The sequence below is a fragment of the Diabrotica virgifera genome, chromosome 10 (assembly GCF_917563875.1).
Source record: "Diabrotica virgifera virgifera chromosome 10, PGI_DIABVI_V3a".
Lineage (NCBI taxonomy): Eukaryota > Metazoa > Arthropoda > Insecta > Coleoptera > Chrysomelidae > Diabrotica > Diabrotica virgifera.
In genome coordinates, this window is record NC_065452.1 from 60315972 (window position 1) to 60338690 (window position 22719).

General features: G+C 33.8%; 1 protein-coding gene across 1 annotated transcript in view; it reads left to right on the forward strand.

Annotated features, from left to right (window-relative positions):
• LOC114337267 (uncharacterized) overlaps positions 1-22719 on the forward strand; it is a 721645-nt gene that overhangs the window by 104758 nt on the left and 594168 nt on the right. Inside the window, exons 20-23 of the mRNA XM_050641250.1 lie at positions 2118-2280; positions 2649-2874; positions 6815-7288; positions 8167-8364. Coding sequence (XP_050497207.1) covers positions 2118-2280; positions 2649-2874; positions 6815-7288; positions 8167-8364 — 1061 coding nt within the window. The remainder of the gene's footprint in view (positions 1-2117; positions 2281-2648; positions 2875-6814; positions 7289-8166; positions 8365-22719) is intronic.

Consider the following 22719-nt stretch of genomic DNA (forward strand, 5'->3'; position numbering starts at 1 on the left):
AAAAACTGCTTCGAACCAGGTTCCCCACCTTGTAATTACTGGTTTAGGTGGCAAAGGGAGACCGGGAAGTCTTTCTTTATATATTTGCACCCTCAACGGAGCCTTTACAAAAACTTTTTTCATAAAATTTATAAAATTATTTACCAACGGAAACAGATTTCTTATTTCTTCAGCAATTCTATTTACCCCGTGGGCTACACAAGTGCAATGAATTAAATTAGGATAAAAAATCTTTAAATTAACAGCAGCTTTTAACATATATGCCGCAGCATCTGAAAGCATTAAAACTATTTTATTCACTGGTATAGGGTTGGGTAAAAAGAGGTTTGTTAAACTATCTTGTATAAATCGACTTATTGTTAAATTGTTTGTTTTTTCCAATTCTTTAACGGCAACTAAATAAGGTTTTCTCGCAAAGTTTTCGTTCAAATTCAAAATTCCAATCATTAAATTAGCTATATACCTGCCGCATACATCTGTCGTTTCATACACGATAATATACAAAAAATTGCCCTCTAACTCCTGCTTAATTTTTGAAATACATTCCACATAACATTTTTCCACAGTATGTTTTCTCAATGTACTCTCGTCCGGTAAGGATTTATTAAGATATTTTTCGAAAAAGCATTTAAAAATAGGGTTATTAACTTTATATAGAGGAATGTTCTGGCATAAATCAAATTTAAATGCGTCTTCCTCCTTTTTTTTTGAACTGCTTAAACTATCCCGCAGAGATATTTGGGCTAACTTAGAGGAATTTAATTTTTCCAAATTACGTTTATGAAGTGGGGTTCCACAATTCTGGTCAATAAAGTACTTTTTTCTACTTGCAATCTGAGAATTAAAAAAAAAATAATTAGAATTCTAAAACCGCTTTAGAATTTAGTTATGTTGTGGGACGAGAAAAAAAGAGAAAAAATAAAACTTACCCGATTTGCCGCATGGCTTACAAAATGCTCCATCTCCTTCTAGAGAAAGTTCCGAATAAGGTGCGATCCATAGCCTTAATTTAGATGTCATCTTTTCACACAAATGTCTAAAAGGTTTTAAAACCTGTTCTTTGCTTTTCGGTATACGCAACAAAACTAAACTAGAATATAGCAATTTGTGACTAAACTCTGATACAGTAACCGACTGTACAACTGATAATAAACTAATAAAGCTTGGGATTTCCAAATAGTTAACCCTCAAGTCTCGATCAGGTACATTTTCCTAGAAATCTGTTATACATATAAACAAACCATTGATATTTTATTATTGACCCAAAATTTTATTATAGAATGGTTTAGTAATAGAATAATATCATGGGTCGCACCATGAACTTTTAAAAAAGGCACAAATAGGCGGAATTTACGAAAAAAGGCAAAAAGTGCAAAAATCAATTATAATAGGCAAAATAGGCAAAAAAAGGCATTTTGCCTAAGATCCGAGCTTTATTTATAAGATATAATCAACCTAACTATAAAATAAAATTTTTTGAGAACGATTTCCGGTGTGGAAATAGAAGCATCAACAATCCTAGAATTTGTTCTTCCCCGCATCACTTGTCCGAGATACTGTAGCTTTCTTTATTTAATTGTAAGTTCAACTTCCTTCTCTTTACCTATTCTTCTCAGTACTTGATTGTTCGTAACTCTATCTACCCAGGAAACCCTCATAATTCTTCTATAGGTCCACATTTCAAAGGCGTTAAGTCTCATTGTCTCTAGATTTAACGTCCATGATTCCACTCCATAGTATAGTACACTGTGTATGTAACATTTTGTTAGGCGTACTTTAAGAGCTAATGTTAAATCTTTGTTACATAGGACCTTCTTCATTTTCATAAAATTAGAACGTGCTTTTTCGATTCTGACTTTGATTTCTGCAGTGTAGTTATTATTTTCTGTTATAAGTGTTTCTGGGTAAGTGTACTTTTTTACTCTTTCGATCTGCTGGCCCTCTATTATCAAGATTTCGTTGGTATTATGGTTGCAATAAAGTTTTGGTTCACATTATTTCAAATTTAACATCATGTAATATAACTGCTGATATTTGGCAAGTACCTAATGATGAATCAATTACAAATCCTTATATTTTTAAAAATGTACTAAAAAACTGCTTCGTAACTTTTCTAGGCAAACACTTAAATACATTAATAAGCTTCTCCTGGGATGTCGAGAAAATATTTGCTATTAATTTGGATGTCTTGTACGAATATAACAGTAAGCTCTACCTAGAAATCGCTTCAGAGTTAAAGACTCCATTTGATAATTGGAAAGTAACACAACTAAAAGGAAGGTAAGACCCCATATTTATTTCTTCTATACAGAACATTTTTTGTGCCTTTTAATTGGTGCCTGAGATAGTTTGCTACATATCTACTATACTCAGAGTCCGATTGACTATAGCTAGGTGAAATTTTTTCTCAACTTTTCAGTTGACTCTACTCTCTGAAGCGTCGAAACGTTCGTTGATATAGGATATTTTTCATCTCTCTCATAGACGTTAAGATATAAATTAAATTTTCCTATAAGTTTCCAATAATCTTTCAATTAAATATCTTTTAGGAATATTTTTAATATTTTTCAATATTTTTAATATTTCTATTAGGTTGAAAATTTTTACTTTAAATTTTCCTCTTTCTAAAATTATATTTGGTTTACTAGGTTTGAACATTTGAACAATCTATATGATTTACATGGAGTTGTGTCCTGGGAAAGAAGACAAAGAGTAGACCTTAGTATTTTCGGAGACTATACATCCCTAGACAAATACTTTACCTGTACCTACAGTGTTGCCGTGGCCAGTTCAATTGATAGGGTTCCCAATATCAATACAACGATTAGTCATATGCAGAATGGAACACATTTTAATACAGATTTGAATCTTATGGTAAGTAAGAACAAATTTAACAGTAACAATATACAACCAAACTTATATGGAGTCACCATGTAAGAGAATCTGACCAATAGACATGACAAAATGAAAAATTTCAGCGATAATTAGCATGTCAGGTGTCCTTCGTTGCTACGCAAAAATAAACATTCAGTGACATTAATGACAATTAATGTTTTAAAACTTGTTCAAGAGAACACCATGAATATAATTCTAGGTTTATCAAATATTCAATAGCAAAAGATATCACTAAAATGAAATGATCTTACCGACTTACACTCGAGCTCTTAAAAATTGCCGATTTGTATTGCCATCGTGATAATTTGACATAATTTCCCTCCCCTCCAGATTGGGAAATTAAAACAGTCAAATTGTCACTTGGCATACAAATCGGAAATTTTAGAGCTCTTGTGTAATTACAAGTGAAAATAAACAAACCAATAAAACAATTAGATAATACAGCTCGGTAGGTATGTTTTAGATCATTTGTTCTAGTTTTAAATTAAACGAAAATGAATAAACTAACTTTTGCGTTCAAAACCGAAAATATACCTTATATGGGGGTAACAGAAGGGTGAAGATACTGTAATTGAGAGTGTGGATAACTACAAATACTTAAGCACAGGGATAACATCAAATGTAGACCAAACCAAAGAAATTAAGACACGTATTGAAATTCATTACAATTAAAAAGTTTCTTTGTTGTCGGGATATAAGGTTAGAACTACGCCTAAGGATGCTTCGGTGTTACGTGTTCTCTACTCTTCTTTCTGGCTTGGAAGCGTGGACATTAAAACAAGTCCATCTGAATAAGTTGGCCGCCTTTAAATTTTGGTGTTACAGAAGAATCCTACGAATATCATGGAATCAAAGAATGTCACACGTGGAAGTAACTAGAAGGATAGGAAATCAACCGGAAATAATATTGACTATAAAAAGACGAAAACTTGAGTACTTGGGACATGTGATAAGAGGGAAAAAATATTCATTATTACAACTTATTATGTAAGGCAAAATCCGAGGAAAGCGAAGTGTGGGAAGACGAAGAACATCCTGGCTTAAGAACTTAAGGGAATGGTTCGAATACAATAGTGCAGAGCTATTTAGAGCGGCTGTCAACAGGGTCTGCATTGCCATGATGGTTTCCAACCTTCGATAGAAGATGGATCTTAAAGAAGAAGGAGGGGTAACAGACGTGGAACGGGGAAATATTATTGGTCTTGTAGAGCAAGGAATGTCTAAGGGACATAGCTGCAGTGGCAGGCGTGTCACAAGAAGACGCTGTGTCAAAACATCACCTTTTTTGCCCGCGATAATATGTTTTTAGCATTTTTGGATTATCTTAAGGGGGAGGGGGTATAGTATTTTTGATTAATTTTTTCGATTTTTTTTATTGGCTTATTTGATTGAAAATACTTTCAAGAGTATACCATTAAAATTTCAAGTTAATCCGAGCAAAATTGACGGAGATATGGATATATACAAAAATTTGCTTAGTATTATATTGACAAAACTACATTTTTTTAAACACGTTTTCTGAAAAACATGTTTTTTTGAGGCGGAGTACATCATAACTCAAAAAGTAATGCACCGATCTTTCTGAAATTTTGCACACTTCTTTTTTTAGATATTTTCCTAGGTAGTGACGTCGAGAGTTTTTGTTTATTTTAATATTTTTTTTGTTTATATTACCATTTTTCTCTTTACCGAACACACTTTTTTTTTTGTTTTTTTCGATTTTTTCACTACCTCAAAAACTCTTAAACTAAAATAATCTTTTTGGTTTATATGTTTCAAATGATTCTGTCCGAAGATATGGTGTACACCGCAAATCATCTTCTTTCTTGGATCATCTACTTAAAAATGACGCCACTGCGTCATTTTTCAATAAAAATTTAACTGAATAATCTTCAAGTGTTGTTCTTTAAGATATCCTTTTACCCATTTAATTTAACCCTACCACTTTCAAGGGAAAACGTTTTAAAATTATGCAAAAAAACGTAGAATTAACTATACCCCCCCCTTAAATAAAAAAGATCTGTCATTTTATTAAAACTTTCAAGCATCGCAAATACATATTTTCGCATTTTTCAGATTTTAAATCGCTTATAACTCGAGAACTATCAACTTTTCAGAAATATGACAAGAGACCTTTATTGTTTATAATTACCCAAGAAACTTAAAAATACATTTTTCGAGGCAAAAAAGTAATTTTGAATTTGCTTAAAAAATTATTTCACCCGGCATCCTTCTGATTTTTTTAAAGGGGACATTTTTGAACAGGAATCCGCAAAGAAATCAAGTCAAACATTTTTCATACGAAAGTGGCCTCACACATGGACTAATATGGAAAGGAAAACTAATAATATCTTATTGTTTTTTGGTTACTGTATACTTTTCTGTAAGTTTTCCTGGTATAATAAATAAAACATAAATACATTGTGTATTGTTTTTATGTTATTACGAGATATCTGTAAATTTTGAAAACAGCAGTATTGCAAATTGTTACTGAGAATATTTTAAAAATTAGGAATTTATATTTTGAATGCTAATGAAGTTTTTAGACATCTTCAATTTTGTAGAAAGGAAAGTGACGAATTTAAAATAAATAATCATAGTACAAAATACTAATTAACATGTTGTCTTTTCTACATTAGTTTCAATGCAAGGTGTTTGTTGCAAACTTATTAAATCTGAAAATTATTTTAATTAAATGCACATCTGAAAAGTACTCCTACTTAACATATAGTAGAGAGGAAATGAATATAAAAAATCCACATGACAATTTTATATTACAGCTTACTTAATTTCAAAATTAATGATTAGTAAGTATAACAATAAGGGGGAAAACTCTTTACAAAATTAAATTATGAGAGAGAAAAATGTCATTTTTTTATATACAACCTGTCTGAAGTTTGGAGTGAGTTTAGTGCAACTGAGTCTCATTAGGGAGTTGAGATATTCATCTGTTAAGTGAGATCTCTACCGATTTTTAATAAAGTTCATTCTTGATAAAGCAGCTTTGCACACATAAGTTGAGCCAAACATAGTACACAATTTCATGGCCAAACATTTTCAAAATTGCCAAACACTAGGTATATTCTGAATTTATTGACGGTCCGCATAAAACTAGCTCACGGTACGGATACGGACCGCGGTCCGCTAATTGGTGACCCCTGTGCTAGGTGACAGAAATTAGGAAAGCTTAAAAATAGACCAAGATAAAGTCGCCAAAAAGTGACAATGGCTCGTCACGATCGTTTAATTATCTAATCAGCTGGAAGACTCCCAACCATTTCTCACCTGCAGCTCCAAAGGCAGCTTTTGGAAGCTACAGGTCTAAGTGTTTCAATTGAATCGATAAGACAATGAGTTCGTGTCCAAGGACCATACAGCAAGAGACAGTTACGAGTTTCCGTTTTATCCAGGCAGCACAAAATTAATGGCCCAAATTGGTGTCTTCAACATCAAAACAGGAACATTGGAAATTGTCAAAATGTGCTATTTTCAGAAGAAACCAGGATTTATGTAAAATCACATGACCAACGAATTCGTGTTTGTAGAAGGCGAGAAAGACAAACAAGAACGGAAACTGATAGATCTGTTCACATCTGCCTTTAATTTTCATTCAACCAACTTTATCAGCTCGCAGATATGTTAATTTGGTTCTAGAACCTGTAGTTAGACTCTGCAGAGGTGCAATAGGAGAAACTTTAATTTTCATGCATGATAATGCACCTCACATACTAGCAGATTAAATACAGACTTCCTTAAAGAAAAAGATGTCGCTGTTCTGGAGTGGCCTGCTTGCTCAGCCGACCTTAACCCTATAAAGTGTTTAATGAATGTGTCCTCTTGTTTACGTTGTTATAAAAAAAGTTACACCTGTTCATTTTGTACAACATGTTTCTCTTTATGTATTTTTTTTATTTTCCAGTATAATCCTGACTTTGTGATCGGCTTCGACAGCAAATGGAAAATAGAAAAAGACAACGCATACACAAATCTAACAGGAACAGTTATTACTAAAACACCATTCAAAGCTTTTAAAAATGGTTTCCTCGTGAGCAAATTTATGATAAAAGACCAAAAGTCTATTCGAGGAGGTGCAGAATTAATTCTTGATCATAACCACATTGATTTTAATGTCGATGGAAAATTTGAAAGAATCACCAATTGCTTTTTGATAGTTAATGCTACTTCTGCCAGAGATGACTACCAGCTACGACTAATCAGTTCCTTAGCCAAGAGGCATTTTGTAGCAATGGTTACATACCCCAGCGGTGGTTTGGGTGCAGAGGTTCTAGTTTCTATCAATAGTATTGTCGATTTTGATATGAAGTTGCATCTGGCAACACCGATAGAATTTTTGCAGGATGCAGTATTGGTGACCAAACTTCAACCTGAAGGGGTAAGTTTTAAATAATAATAAAGCATGAATTAATGCATGTTTGAAAAATAATTTGTTTAAAGTGGTTAAACTAAAGATTAGTCGTTTTATTTACAATGAAAAGTTAGAATCTAAGTGATGGTTTTGACCTTTACTTGATGAAAGTTCATTTTTGTGTTCTTTTCTTTTCTGTTTTGCTATACGTTTGTTACCGGTTAATGTTCTACCGGTTTAACCGATGTGAGTATTTGGGCACTCGCAGTGTATACGAGCTTACATGTGGTAACTGCCCAAAAATTTACATCGGTCAAACTGCTAAAACCTTTAACACACGTATAGCAGGACACAAAAGGCTTACAATAATAGAAACATATATTCCATGTACGCACTTCACCTTCTAGATCGTAATTATTCTTTTCAGATCCACCATATTCAAAATAAAGGTCTTAAGCTATCTGTATTAGAATCTACGGAAATTAATAAATTAAAAAATATACATATTCTGAATTGCTAACTTGAGACAAACAGCTCTCCTCTTCTAAAATTATTCATTTAAAAGTGTGTAAAATACTTATTACTATAAAGTATAGACGCATAGTAAAAATACATCACTTGAGAAAAGCACTTTGCCGAAACAGCTGTAGTGTCATTAATTTTTTGTGGACGTATTGAAAACGAATGTTTTCAGTGTTTTATTGTTAGATAAATTTTACTGTTCAATTTAAATATAATTTTTTTAAAATTAGAATAGTACTTTCGAAATAATTCTGAGACATCTATACATACGGTAAAATTAAATTTATTTATGAGCATTTACTAACCTCAATTAAATAAAAACAACAACGCTCGACAACTAAATAGGAGTTTTGGCATAATAATGAAGTTGCTATATTTTTCAGGCAGATTTTCGAGTGGGATGGAACTTTCTATTGCTGGGATTCTCTGGAGTCTGGCATTATGCTAATGTTACAGACTTCGACTACTCCTACAAGATTTACACTCCAATCGAAGGTTTTGAAGAAAACGGTATCGTCGGCAAACTCATACTCAAAGAAGGCTTAGACTTTGAAATTTCCATTAAGTTTTCTTACTATAAGGTAAGTACACTGATATGTTGATGCCTATATTGAGTGCAATAGGGATTTGTTATATATTTTATTTTCGAACGATAATTTCAATGATGCAATATACATAGCTGTTTACAAGATTGGTTAAGATTATTTTAGGTGAAACACTTTTCACTTAAATTTTTTAGTTATGAATAAAATAATATTTTACTTAATGTTGTTGTGAAGCTATTTCCTTGTGACATTTTTATGATTAACTATTGAGATGGGAAATAAGCCACAATTAAATAAAAAAAAAAAAAAATAATTGTCTTAACGTTTCGACGCCCAAATCGGGTGTCGTTGTCAAGATATCAGTAGTATTTTGTATTTTGACAACGACACCCGATTTGGGCGTCGAAACGTTAATAAAATTATTTTTTCAATTCGATTGTGGCTTATTTCCCATCTAAATAGTTAATATTTTACTTGGTAGTAAGCTACTTAAGCTGTTTTCTCTTTCTAGGATTTTCCTCCATTCTGTTCTGTTCCTTGCTTTGGGGTAATCTCAAGTGTTTTCAGATCGTGTTCCACTTGTTCCATGTATCTAAATTTGGGTCTTCCCTTTGACCTTCTCCCTACTGGTGCTTGCCTCATTATATGTTTTGGTGTTTCGGTCTCCAACATCCGTTCAACATGGCCCATCCAGCGCAGACGTCCGATTTTTATGGATGTTATGACGTCGGGTTTGTTGTATGCTGCGTATAGTTCAAAATTATATCTTCTGCGCCATACGTCATTTTATTTCACCCCCTTATATATGTGTCTGAGGATTTTTCGTTCAAACGTACCTAATAAGTTCTCATCGCTTTTCGACAGTGTCCATGTCTCTGATCCATATATAAGGACCGGTTTTATCAGGGTTTTGTATATTTTGCATTTGGTTTTTCTCGTGATGTTGTTAGATCTTAGATGTTTAATTAGTCCATTATATGTTTTATTAGCAATATGTATTCTTCTCTTGACTTCTTCGCTGACATTGTTATCTGCGGTGACTAGTGAACCTAGATATGTAAAAAAATTTACGTTTTCGATGTTATAGTCTCCTATAACATTTCAGGTCCAATATTGTATTTATATGGGATTAAGTTACAATTGACTATAATGACAATTATATTTTTAACAAAAAATTCGAATCGTTTTCAATAGAAGATTATTTAAGAATCGTGTTAAAAAGGGTGTATAACCGCCTGTTTGTTAGTAAGGAGCTTTCCTCTTAAAAGCGGCAGGCTAAGTAGATACCTAGGGATGGGTTTTATGGTGTTCGAGAAAATAAGCGGAGTAGTAGCTGATATCTGTGGCACGACAAAACATCGAAAGGTGGACGAGAAACATTGTACATTGGAGACCATTCGAGCAGAGTCATAATAAAGAAAGACCACAAAAACGATAGCTAGACGATATCAAAGCAAAAAATGGAGAGGAACTGGCACCAAATAGCACAAAACAGAAAAGAATGGAGAATTCATATGGAGGCCTTTGTCCAGGAGTGGATGCAAACTGGCTGAATAAGAAGAAAACTGACATCTAAGCATTATCAGATAGACTGTGCTATTTAATATTGCGCGGGAAATCAGCATAATTAATGGACATGCTTCTACAGAAGAGAATATATTATATTAAGGATTTCTATAGTTTGCACTGTATTCCTCCACTCAATCGTTCTCTCTAGTTATTTCTGTTTTGCCAGTCCCCTTTCTGCAGAATTCTTCTTTGTATTGCTTCGTCCACTTCATATCTGAAAGATCTTCGGGGTCTGCCTCTCTTCCTTCTTCCTATCGAGCTCCAATCTGTTATTCTATTTATCCAACGATTTTGTTCTGCTCTTCTGACATGTCCCTATGAGGTTAATCTCTATGTTACATAAATCTATCTCTTCTTGTTACTCTGTAGTTTCTGCTTACGGATACCATCTATGTTTTTCTCTTATTTTGTTTTTGGTTTTCTTTTGTATTTATTGTCCAATTTTCACACCCATAAGTGTGATCAATTTTCATATGCAGTCTCTTTTTTATCCTAGTCTATTTTTTATATCTTATTTGGTTGTTCCTTTGTTTGATATTATGAAACCTAAATATTTGTACTTGTCTGTTCTTTTGATTTGTTACCTTCGTCTATTTCCACCTGTTTTATTTGTGTATTCTCCGTTGTTAGGTATTGAGTATTTTTTAGGTTTATTTCCATCCCATTCTTTGTATATTCCTTTTCCCTTTTTCTCATCATAAAACTGAGGTCATCTTCGGCTTGTACGATCACTATTTGATTGTCAGCAAAACTTAGAAAGAGAAAGATATGGAAATAAAAAATGAGTTCCATGAATTGGGTGAGCTAATTGAAAAAGTACCATAATATGATATAAAAATAATTATGGGAGATATGAATGCAAAAGTAGGAATATATAATATTGATGTGAATATAACAGGTGGTAACAGCCTGCGTAAAGAAAGTACTGACAATGGAAAATAACTAATAAAATTTTCAATCGAACATAACGTTAAGACAGCAATTAAGATACACAACTTGATCATAAACATTTACATAAAATATTCTGAATCTCTCCTGATTCCCAGAGATTTTAATGCAGATTTTTGAAATTAGTTTCAAATAATTACTTCCTCCTTAACTACTTATGTGGATGTTTCAGGACGTAGACTATGACATGCGGTATGTCATACCGTTGCCTATTCTCCTTTGTTTTCAATATTAATTTGTCTTATTTATATCTCTGTATTATTTGTTTTTTACATCAACTACGGAATGATTTTACACTGCTGTAAAATAAAATGCTGTTCCAAATAAAGAAAAATTGATTTATTCAAGAAAATTATTATGAACGCATGTATAATATTTAAAAAATGGTGAAGGTTCTTAGAAAATCCTTTATAATTATAAACCAACTGAATTACAAAAAAACTTTTGTATTGGTAACTAAAAAATAGTAAAATAATGTTGATAGCAGCTATAGAACAACTGAATGAACTTGGTGTCATACTAATAGCGAAAAAATATACTGTACTGCTTTTATGCATATTATTAAATATCCGATATGCGGATGATACAGTCGTACTTGCCAGTAGCATCTTACGGACAGGGTACAAAGAGCGAGTGAAGAAAAAGGACTTAACCTCAACATAAATAAAACAAAATGGATGCTAACCAGCAAAAATCAAAAACCTGCAAGATAATTGAAAACAAAATACTAATTAATTGAACACTCTAACTCGTATATATACCTTGGAACAGTCGTCAACTCGAAATGGGATCAAACAACCGAAACACGATCTAGAATTAAAAAGGCCCGAGCAACATTTAACAACATGAGAAATATATTCACCCATTGCGACATATCTCTCCCACTAAAAATACGGCTGCTAAAGTGCTATGTATTTCCAGTATTGCTGTATAGCGCAGAGACCTCAATAATAACGGAAACATTAATGAGGAAGCTGGATGGAGGCCTTCGAAATGTGGGTGTACAGACGTATCCTCAAAATATCCTGGACGACTCAGACCACCAACGTAGAGGTGTTGCGCCGAATGGGAAAACAAAATGAAATCTTTCACAATTAAGAAACGGAAACTTAAATACCTCGGTCATGTTATGAGACATGATAAAAATATCATACTCCAACTGATAATACAGGGTAAAATAGAGAGCAGACGCCAACAGACGCATGTCTTCAAAATTTACGTCAATGATTTGGACTAACATCGATCGAGTTATTCAGAAAGCTTTCAACTCCGTAGAGGAGGACACTAAAGACGTAACATCTAAGAATTCTTATGCGTATATTGATACTTAAAGACAAGTTGCACAGAATCTTCCTAAGACTGTTAAAGAAGCTTCTGGCTTTTTCAATACGAGTTTTTATTTCGTAGCTATGATCCCAAGTATCCTTAATGTTACAGCCCAGATAGCATATTTCTGTACTCTCTAGGGGTGTATTGTTTACGGTAATTTGGGCGTGTATGTTGGTGTTTTTACTAATGATCATTATTTTTGTCTTCTTACAATTTAGTTTTAGGCCGTATTTGTTACATGCTTCTATAACATTATCCATGATCCTTTGGAACCCCTGAGTACTATCTGCCAGCAATACTGTATCGTCTGTATATCTAATATTATTTATAAGTTGTCCATTTACTGCAATACCATCTTCTAATTCGTCCAAGGCTTCTCTAAAGATGTTTTCACAGTATATGTTAAATAATGCTGGTGACAGTATGCAACCCTGTCTAACTCCTTTTTCGACTGTGAAGATCTCGAACAGTTCATTTTCGAATCGAACTGTTGCTTTTTGTTGGAGATATAAGTTTGAGACGAGTCTTACATCCTTACCATCGAGTCCTGATGTTCTTAGGATATCGATTAGTTTTCCATGTGGGACTTTATCAAACGCCTTCTCGAAATCTATGAAACATGCATACACATCGCAGTTGATCTCCCAGCTCTCTGTATTAGAACTTGCAAGCTGAAAAGTGCTTCCCTCGTTCCGAGTCCTGCTCTGAATCCAAATTGAACTTCACTCAGCTGTTCTTCTAATTTGGTGTACATGCGCGAGTGAATGATAGTAAGGAGTACTTTAAGTACATCGCTCATCAAACTAGGGGTTAATCATTGAAATTATTTGACACTTATTCCACTAATCCATGATTTTGTATAAATATTAAGTGTAAATTTTTTCATCTTGAGTTTATAACCACACTGTGAAAAATATTCCAATATTTGACCAATAAATTGTAATTACTTCAACACACTCCTAAGATCTATCTACATCGACAGAACAGATAGACATGCACATCGATATTTAATTTATGACCCGACGTGATTGTCAGGTCACGAACTCTATCTACCCTTGTCAAAGAATGTCCGCAAAAGGGTTACGTTCAAAACAAAATGGGATACTTTTTTTTCGAGAATTGCCTGACATTTATATAAGTTTGAGAATAATTTATTTGAACGGCCACTTTGTTCAATAATCTATTACAATTTGCAAACATCGAAACGACTAAAATACATCTGGGTCTAGGTAGTTTACGTAGGGATAGCTGTAAAAAAGCATCAACTACTACGTTATAATAATATTATACAGAGTATTTGTGGAGTAATAGGAAATAATAGAAAAAAACCAAAGAGTCCTGTTAAATAACCTAAGTAGATATCGCACTCATAATCTTCATCATCATTAAGGCTTTTCATTCAGAATATAATGTTTGACGCTCTTACTTAGAGCTCTCTGATTCGCTTATTGCGGTGAATCACTCTGCATTCCTCTTGTGTGTTGTCAAAGTTTGTAGTATGACTTGGCTTTCGTTACAAATTTTCTTCCACTCATTTTGATATGTGCATAGTTCCTTACAGTTTCTCACTTTCAGAATTTTGATATCCCTCATGACCTGGTCCTCCCATCTCTCTCAGGATCTTCGACCAATCAGATTATTACCAGTCTTGTCAAACATAATGGAAAGGTTAATGATGAAGAGACTGATGCAAACTGTCGCAGCAAAAAGCTTAATCCCAGACTATCAATTTGGGTTTCGTCAGAAACACTCGACAGTAGAACAAGTGCAGCGTGAAGCATTCGAAGATAAAAGTTACTGTGAATCAGTTTTCTTGGATCTGAGTAAAGCATTTGACAAGGTGTGGCATGAGGAACTCTTTTACAAATTAAAAAAAGCAGCTACCAACAACAGTATATTTGATTCTAAAATCCTATTTAGAAGAACGGTATTTCAGAGTCAGATATCAAAATGAAGTAACTAAACAACGCATCATCAAATTAGGAGTCCCACAAAGCAGTGTCTTAGGCCCAATCGTATACCTAATCTTCACGACTGATCTGACATGTACTGGTGACACAATCACCTCTACACTTGGGGATGACACAGCTATATTAGCAGTAAATAGAAATTCCGAAATAGCAGCGACAAGACTACAAACCAGTCTTAACAATATAGCAAAGTGGGAAAGAAAATGGCAATTACAATAAATAAAAGTAAATCTGCACACATAACATTTATAAAATGCCATAGTGAAACACTACGCATCACATTATTCATGAAAGAATACCTAAAACAGACAGCATAAAATATTTAGGAATACACCTGGACAAACATCTGACCTGGTGTACCCATATATGGAAAAAAAGCAGCAACAATTATCATTACGGAACAAAAATTACAAGCGTACAATATTGTTCTCAAACCAGTGTGGACCTATGGAATCCAGTTATAGGGAACAGCATCTAAATCGAACATTGCTCTCATCGAGAGATTCCAGTCAAAAGCCCTTCGCAGTATAGTGGATGCTTCCTGGTTCGTAACCAACCGAGACATATATCATGATTTAGAGATGCCAACGGTTACTGCAGTGACAAAACAGCTTAACACAAACTAGCTAAGACTCAAGACGCTTAGAGCAACATTCAAACACACTGGCAATAAATCTGTTCAACAACAGTGAAGAAACCCGAAGGCTGAAACTAAGAACACATTTGGACTGTTAAGTTTGGAAAGCGTTATAGTTTTATTATTTTAATGCCAATATAATAATGTGATGTTATAAATTTTTAATTCTTTTAATATAAATGTAAGAATGTAACAAATAAAAAACCTATACAGAAGTAAAAACTTCAAATTGTATTTTGGTATAAAATCGTTTATTTAAAAACTATCTAAAAGTCATCCACATGGATTGCAAAACGTTTTCGTTCTGAACAGAACATCTTCAGTGCCTGGAATGAAGTATTTCCACGTTAGATTAAGGCAAAACGGTTAAAATTGTGACTGTTAATGAAAAAAATATGTGGAGAATACTTACATTCCGCAAAGTAGTTGTAACTAGCACACCAATGAAGGTGGTAACTTCATAATATATGGCTTACATTATAAATTTTGATAAAATATTGTGACTACAAGTCGATGTTACAAGATTAAATTATGTATGTCCCTAAAGAGCAACATGCTTCCCTGCTTGAAAAAACTAGGTACTTGCCATTTCAATTAGCACAGACCAACTGATATAAAAGGAAAAGGAATGACAAAGAGTGACATGACAAGACAATGTAAAGTCAATTTTTGGTTACGAAACTCAAAAAGTGTAGTTTTAATTTTTGGATTTTAATTAAAATGTAAAGGTAGGTAATAACTGATTGAAAATATAATTAAAACTGTTTAAAAAATATGTTGAGAATCTATTGTAAAATCTAAAATAGCAACTCTCTAATCCAGAAAAAACTTTTGGTTTGTTGGAAATAAGATTGGTATATTTCGCGGTTAGAAGCGTGACGTCATCGATTGTAAAATTTAAGGTGAAAGTTTAATTTAGTATAATAGAATGAGATATATACTATATGTAAACAATACATGACCTGAAGTGGAGAGATTGGATGGTAAATAAAGCAGATTTTAATTTTAAATGTTATAGATATATGTACGTTAAATTTGGCTGTATACTGTTGTAATGATGATTCTGCCTGTTAAAATTGTAAAGGAAATTGTGGAAAAATTAAAGTTAAAATAACTAAAAGAATACAGATCAAGAGTAGATGACAATATTAAAGAAATAATTGTAAACAATGGAATTAATAAAATAGTAATGAATTAGTAACGAAAAGGAAAATAAAATATGCGACAGCAAAATCTAATTACACTTTATGTTGTTTAGGATGGAATAAAATTATTCAAGGAAAAATACCATGAAGGCTTCCAGCAGCAGTGGTTAATGTGTGGGTGAATAATGGAATGATATCTAACTAATATAGGATAAATTATGTGTTAGTGTCAATATGTAATGGAGAATCTAGAATGACTGAGTATCTGAGATAGCGAACTATGAGTTTGATGTGGTATATGGTAGGGGAGTGAACAAACTGAACCAAGTTTGATGTAATTTTAGTGCAAGTTTATAATCTTAAATGACAGAGATGTTAACCAGAATTAAGAATGATATAAAAGAACTAATATGAAATTAAATTAAAATAGCTGAGTATTGTGGGTTGCCTGATATGTACGGTATGACTTTTAGATAGTTTTTAAATAAACGATTTTATACCAAAATACAATTTGAAGTTTTTACTTCTGTATAGGTTTTTTAAACTATGGTATACATATACAGCCAACTATTGGGATTTTCCCATTGATTTTATTTTAATGTAACAATACATACAGAGATACTGGATCATTTGACAAACTCTCTTTCACGACATTGTATTAATCAACAAGTATGCTTATTGTTATTGTATGATGTAACAGATTACAAAATAAACATTAAACAAAAAAAATTAAATTGCTGAAGATAATTGATCTAGTAGAAAAATAGAACATTTTTAAACTATATTTAGCACTCACTCAATAAAGATAAAGTATTTTTCTAGTAAATTGCCTTTTACAATTATTTCTCCGATTTATCGTATTTACCGGGAGAGATGAACAACTGTTCACCTTCGTTAGAAATGTCTGCTTCATTGAGAACTGACATCGTACACAGATGGGATCGTACTTTAATCTTACTACATACTTGTCTTCTCAATAAATTTGATCTCTTGAGTAATCATAGAGAGTTGCGCGGACAATCCAGCATTAGGAAGTAGAGAAGATTTTTCATTAGAGTATTATTAGATTAGAGGTTCCCGGTTTAATTTGAATACTCAGTTCCTTACTAATAAGTCTTTTTAGTCTAGCTCTAGAAATTAATAAAAATTTACAGTGTACATTATTAATTACGATGAATTTGGGAATAACGGGGGATTATTTATTGTCTTGTAAGTGAAATCGAGATTTGAAAGAGATGCAGAGATGTCAATTGCGACGTATACGGAAGTCTGGTTGATTACGAGAAAGCGTGAGATCCAGTACAGGCGTACAAATACTAAAAAGGCAGGAATTACCAACCAAGATCCAAGATCTGAAAATAATTAGAAAGCTTAACTGGAATCAGACTGAAAACCTTAGAAGGTTGAAGGTGAAAATACCGAATATGTGAAAATCGTGCGTGGAGTAAGGCAAGGCTGTATTTTGTCTTCTCTACTATTGAAACTCTACTCTGAAAAAATGTTTATTGAAGCTTTGCAACAAACTGAAAAAGGTAAGCTACTAAACAGGTACCGGCTAAATAACATCAAGTACGCAGATGAAACCATAGTATTTGCGAACAACCTAGAATACCTACAAGTCCTTATCAACAACATCACGTACTACAGGCAATAATATGGACTCAATATAAACGTAGATAAGACAAAGATTATGATCGTTAGCAAGATAGAGATACCAGAAGGTCAACTATACATCAACCAAACCCATGTAGAAAGAGTAACGCATTACAACTACCTAGGCATCATAATAAATGAAGAATGGACCAACAACCATGAGACAAGAGCGCGCATCGGAAAAGTTATTTAGATCCACTTTCAACCGCATGAAGGCCTTCTTCAAGAGCCACAACCTCTGTCTTGGCATAAAAGCAAGAATGCTGTGATGATGACTGATAATATTGCAGTGTCGTCTGCAAATGTGAACAGTTTAATATTTTCTGTAACAGAAATATCACAGGTATATAATAAATATAGTATGGGTCCCAGAATACTGCTCTGTAGAATTCCTGCTTTGGTTGGTCGGAGTTCTGAATAGTCGTCTTCCTGTTTAAATCTTAAAAGTTCTGTCTTTCAAATATAACTGTATATTACCTGGACATAGTCGATGAAAAGATCTTTTACAAATTGATAAGACTGATATATTTTTGTACACATTTCTGAAAAATGAATGAATGGGAAAAGAAAAGTATTTTCGAACTGTGTAAAAATATTTAATTCCTAATTTAGCGGTTTCGGCTTATAAAGCCATCTTCAGAGCTATGGTCAAAGTCTCTAAAGTAAAGTCCACTACTAAATAGGGATCCCATTTCTTATTAAAAAGATTTCTTATAGAATTCTTATATCAAAATCGTTAATCTGATATCAAAATCCAACGTGGGGTCCGCCAGGGATGTATACTATCACCACTGCTGTTCAACATACACTCGGAAATCTTTCAAGGATGATGTTGAAGCCGGAATTCGAATAAACGGAGAATGTATCATTAATATAATATAAGCAGATGACACGGAGGCATTTGCTGACAGTTCTGAAGCCCTCCAGAAGTTAATGAATAGAATCACAGAAATCAGTCAGAGATTTGCACTTTCACTAAACATTAAGAAAACAAAATGTATGATCTTTAAGAAGAAACAGAAATTTGGACGAATTAGTGTGAACAGTCAGTCAACAAATAGAAATAGTAAAAACATACACCTACCTTGGTATGAACGTCAATGAAAATTGGGACCATTCTAGAAATCAAATGTATGACAGAGAAAGCAATAATTTATACCTTTCATATACTGTTGTACGGAGTTGAGTAGTGGACTCTCACGTGCGCTACCTGCAAGAAAATTGAGGCTTTATTGCCGAATCCTGAAGATATCTTATACCGACCACGTTACTAATCAGAGTGTTTTGTTAGGAATGCAAAAAGAAAAAGAGCTGTTAACCATAATAAAAACAGCCACAATCGAATATCTCGATCACATCATGAGGAACAGCGAGATATGGACTGCTGTAACTAATCTTACAGGGAAAAGTAGAAAAAACAAGGACCAGGAAAGCGAAGGATTACCTGGCCGAAAAATCTACGTACCTGGTTCAACACAACAACCACAAATCTTTTCAGAGCAGCAGTCTTCAAAGTACAGATTGACGTGATGGTCTGCAACATCCGAAACGGATAGGCACTACAAGAAGAAATACAATTCTTTTACCGAAGTCAAATAAACTTGGAGGGTGGTCGAAAAAATTATTTTTTTTTTTTTTTTCATTTTATTAAGTGCAAATTTACAATCTACTCCAATTACAACACAGAGTATTTAGCAAATAGTAGCAAAGTCTTGAATCCTGGCATGCTTTGGGCACCATCCATCGATGGTTCTCCAATACACCTAATCAGTTAGGTCCTCTGGCCATGTCCTTTTCAGTCTTCTTCCCACAAGTGGCGGCTGATAGAGTTGTTGAATAGTTTGACTTTCATGGGCGAAATTTCTTTCTTGGGCTTTGGTTGCCTGTAGTCTAATAACATCTTCGATGAATGGTATCCCAAGGTCATTATGGATAGTTATATTGGAGACGTACCATGGTGCATTCGCTATCATGCGCAGCGTCTTTGATTGAAAAGTTTGCAGTATTTTAGTGTTGCTCGGTTTGCTGCAGCCCCATAACTCTATACCATAACTCCATATCGGCTTTAGTATAATTTTGTATAATAATACTTTGTTTTCTAATGATAACTGGGATCTTTTACCTAGCAGCCAATACATTTGTCTGACTTTTAAATTTAGTTGAGCTTTCTTGGTTTTGATATGGTTCTTCCATGTCAGCTTTCGGTCCAAATGGAGTCCCAGGTACTTGACATCTGATTTTAAGGGGATAGGAATGTTGTTAATATGAACCTGTGGACAGTCGATCCTTCTTGTTGTAAACGTAATTTGTGAAGACTTTTCACCGTTTACTTTAATCTTCCATTTTGTTAACCATGTTTGAAGTGAACTTAAATAGTTTTGCAGTTTGTTAGAAGCTCTATCTGGGTTATCGTCTGATGTAAGGATTCCTGTATCGTCGGCAAATGTGGCCATAGTAATGTCATCATCAGCAGGTATATCAGCAGTGTAAAGGAGATAAAGGAAGGGACCGAGGACACTACCTTGAAGTACTCCGGATTGTATAGGATGATATTTGGAAAGTGAGGTATTTACTTTGATTTGGAAAAATCGCTCGTTCAGATATGATTTTAATATCAGGTATATTTCATTAGGCATATTCTTTTTCACTTTATACAACAGGCCTTTATGCCACACCTTATCAAATGCTTTTTCCACATCAAGGAATACTGCCGCACACATTTTCTTTCCCTCTAAAGTTTCTTTTATATAATTTACAATCCTATGGCACTGCTGTATTGTTGAGTAGTTCTGTCGAAAGCCAAATTGATGGTCAGGTATTATGTTATTTATGTTTATTCTTTCGAGAATTCGGACTAAAAGAAGTCTTTCGAAAATTTTTGACATTATTGGTAGAAGGCTTATAGGACGATAGGAGGAGGGTTCTGTAGGCGGTTTTCCCGGTTTCGCAATCATAATTATTTGTGCGTATTTCCATTGAATAGGAAAGTGACACAGTCTTATCATGCTGTTATATACAATAGTTAGCAGGACTATCGCTTTTCTAGGCAAATGCTTTAGTACATCACCATTAATTAAGTCATAACCTGGAGCCTTATGAGGGTTTGTTTTATTTATCGCCTTCCAGATCTCTGTTGGTGTACATGGTTTCAGTGGTAGTGATAATTGACAAGGAGCGTCGAGAAATGTGTATACTTCTTCATCTTCAGCATTGACTTCTGTATGTAGACTAAATACCTGGGCGAGGTGTTGTGCTAATGTGTTTGATTTTTCTTCATCAGTTTTTGCCCAGCTTAGATCCGATTTTCTAATTGGTGGAATAGATGTTATTGGTCTCTTGAATTTTTTGGTCGCTTGCCATAATGAATGGTCATTAGGTGTTAGGTTGGAGATGTAATATTTAAAAGTCTCATTACGGGCCTGGATTAAAGCTGTACGCAGTTGATGTGTTAACCGATTTAATTGTGTTTTATCCCGGGGATTCCTTGACCGCTGCCATTTGGCTCTAGCTCTTCTTTTTTCATTTAAAATTTCTTTAATTTGTAAAGGAATGTTATGATCATGGGTGGTAATTTTTTTATCATCTGGAGTTGACTTCCATGCAGCATCTTGTATTACTTCTGTTAAATGTTGCACTGCTTTTTCTATTTCATGGGGTTCTTTAATTCGATGTTTTAAGTTTATATTTGTGTTAATAATAGCTTGAAATTGTTCCCAGTTGGTTCTTTTATTGCAGAGTTTTGCCACAGGTTCCTTCCAAATTACAGTTGTACTTAGTGTTATGATTATTGCGGTGTGATCTGAACTTAAATCAAGACTGGGTTCTATTTTGTAATGTATATTTGAGATACCTTTGATAACGGCAAAGTCTAGCAGGTCAGGAATCCTGTTTTGATCGGTCGGCCAATACGTTGGCTGACCTGTCGAAAGGAAGTTTAAATTATTTCTCTGCGAGCACGCCAATAAATTTCTACCCTTTGGTGTTATAAGCCTCGATCCCCATACGGTGTGTTTGGCGTTCCAGTCTCCAGCTGCTATAAATCGGGGTCCTAGTTCTTGAAAAAAGGTCTCGTATTCTTCAATTGATATGGAGTGTCTAGGAGGACAGTAAATTGCTGCAATGGCAAGTGGCCATGTGAATGTTTCTATTTTTAGTATGGTTCCTTGTATTTTAGGTGTGGCGTAATTTTGTAGGAAATAGTGTTTAATAGAAGATTTAATAATAATTGCTGTTCCTGCGTGAGCAGTTCCATCAGGATGATAAGTAAGGTACGTTGTGTATAAAGGGATTTTTACTACTGTTCTTTCGGTTGAGTGTGATTCTGAGATGAGAAGAACATCTAATTTATTTACTTTTAAAAATGCTGTGATTTCCAGTACATGGTTTGGTAGCCCGTTGGCGTTCCAGGCGGCTATTCTAATTGATGGAGCCATTAATTCGTTATTTTACTAATGACTGTTGTTAGCATGTTCAGAATCATGCTATTTTGGTTCAGAAGTTGATTAAATAGATTTTTGAATTCATTTAAGAAGCTTGACATCATGTGTGTTATATCTTCACCATTATTTGGTCTGTTGATGTTTCCTGAGGTTACTTGAGCATAATTCATTCCATTTTGCGCATATTGTTGAGTCATTTGGTGCAGTGCTGGATTGGGATTTATGTATCCTTGTGTGTTTCTAGGTCCAGTTGTGTCGTTATTCCTGTTCTTTGCTTTTAATAAGTCTCGATAAACAGTGCAGCCTTTATAGTTCGCTGGGTGGTTGCCCTTGCAAAGAGTACATGTTGCAGGTGTGTCTTTCGGCTTTGTGCAACTTTTGGTGTCGTGTGATCCTCCACATTTAACACATTTATAAGGTTTATAACAGTATGACTTAGAGTGTCCGTATGCCTGACATCGAGTGCATTGCACAATGGTGTTCTTGTGTTTCGGAGCTTCTACTCTAATTCTGGTATTGTATATAAATTCCACATTAAAAACTTTATTATTGTTGTTTTTTGGTTCCAAATCGACGAAAAATAATGGTAGGGGCTCTTTTGTTACTCTGTGCCGGATGTTTAAAACATTTCTGACTGTGTGGCCTTGCCTTAATAATTCAGATTTTATTTGCTCTAAGGGTATAGAATGGTGTAAACCTCT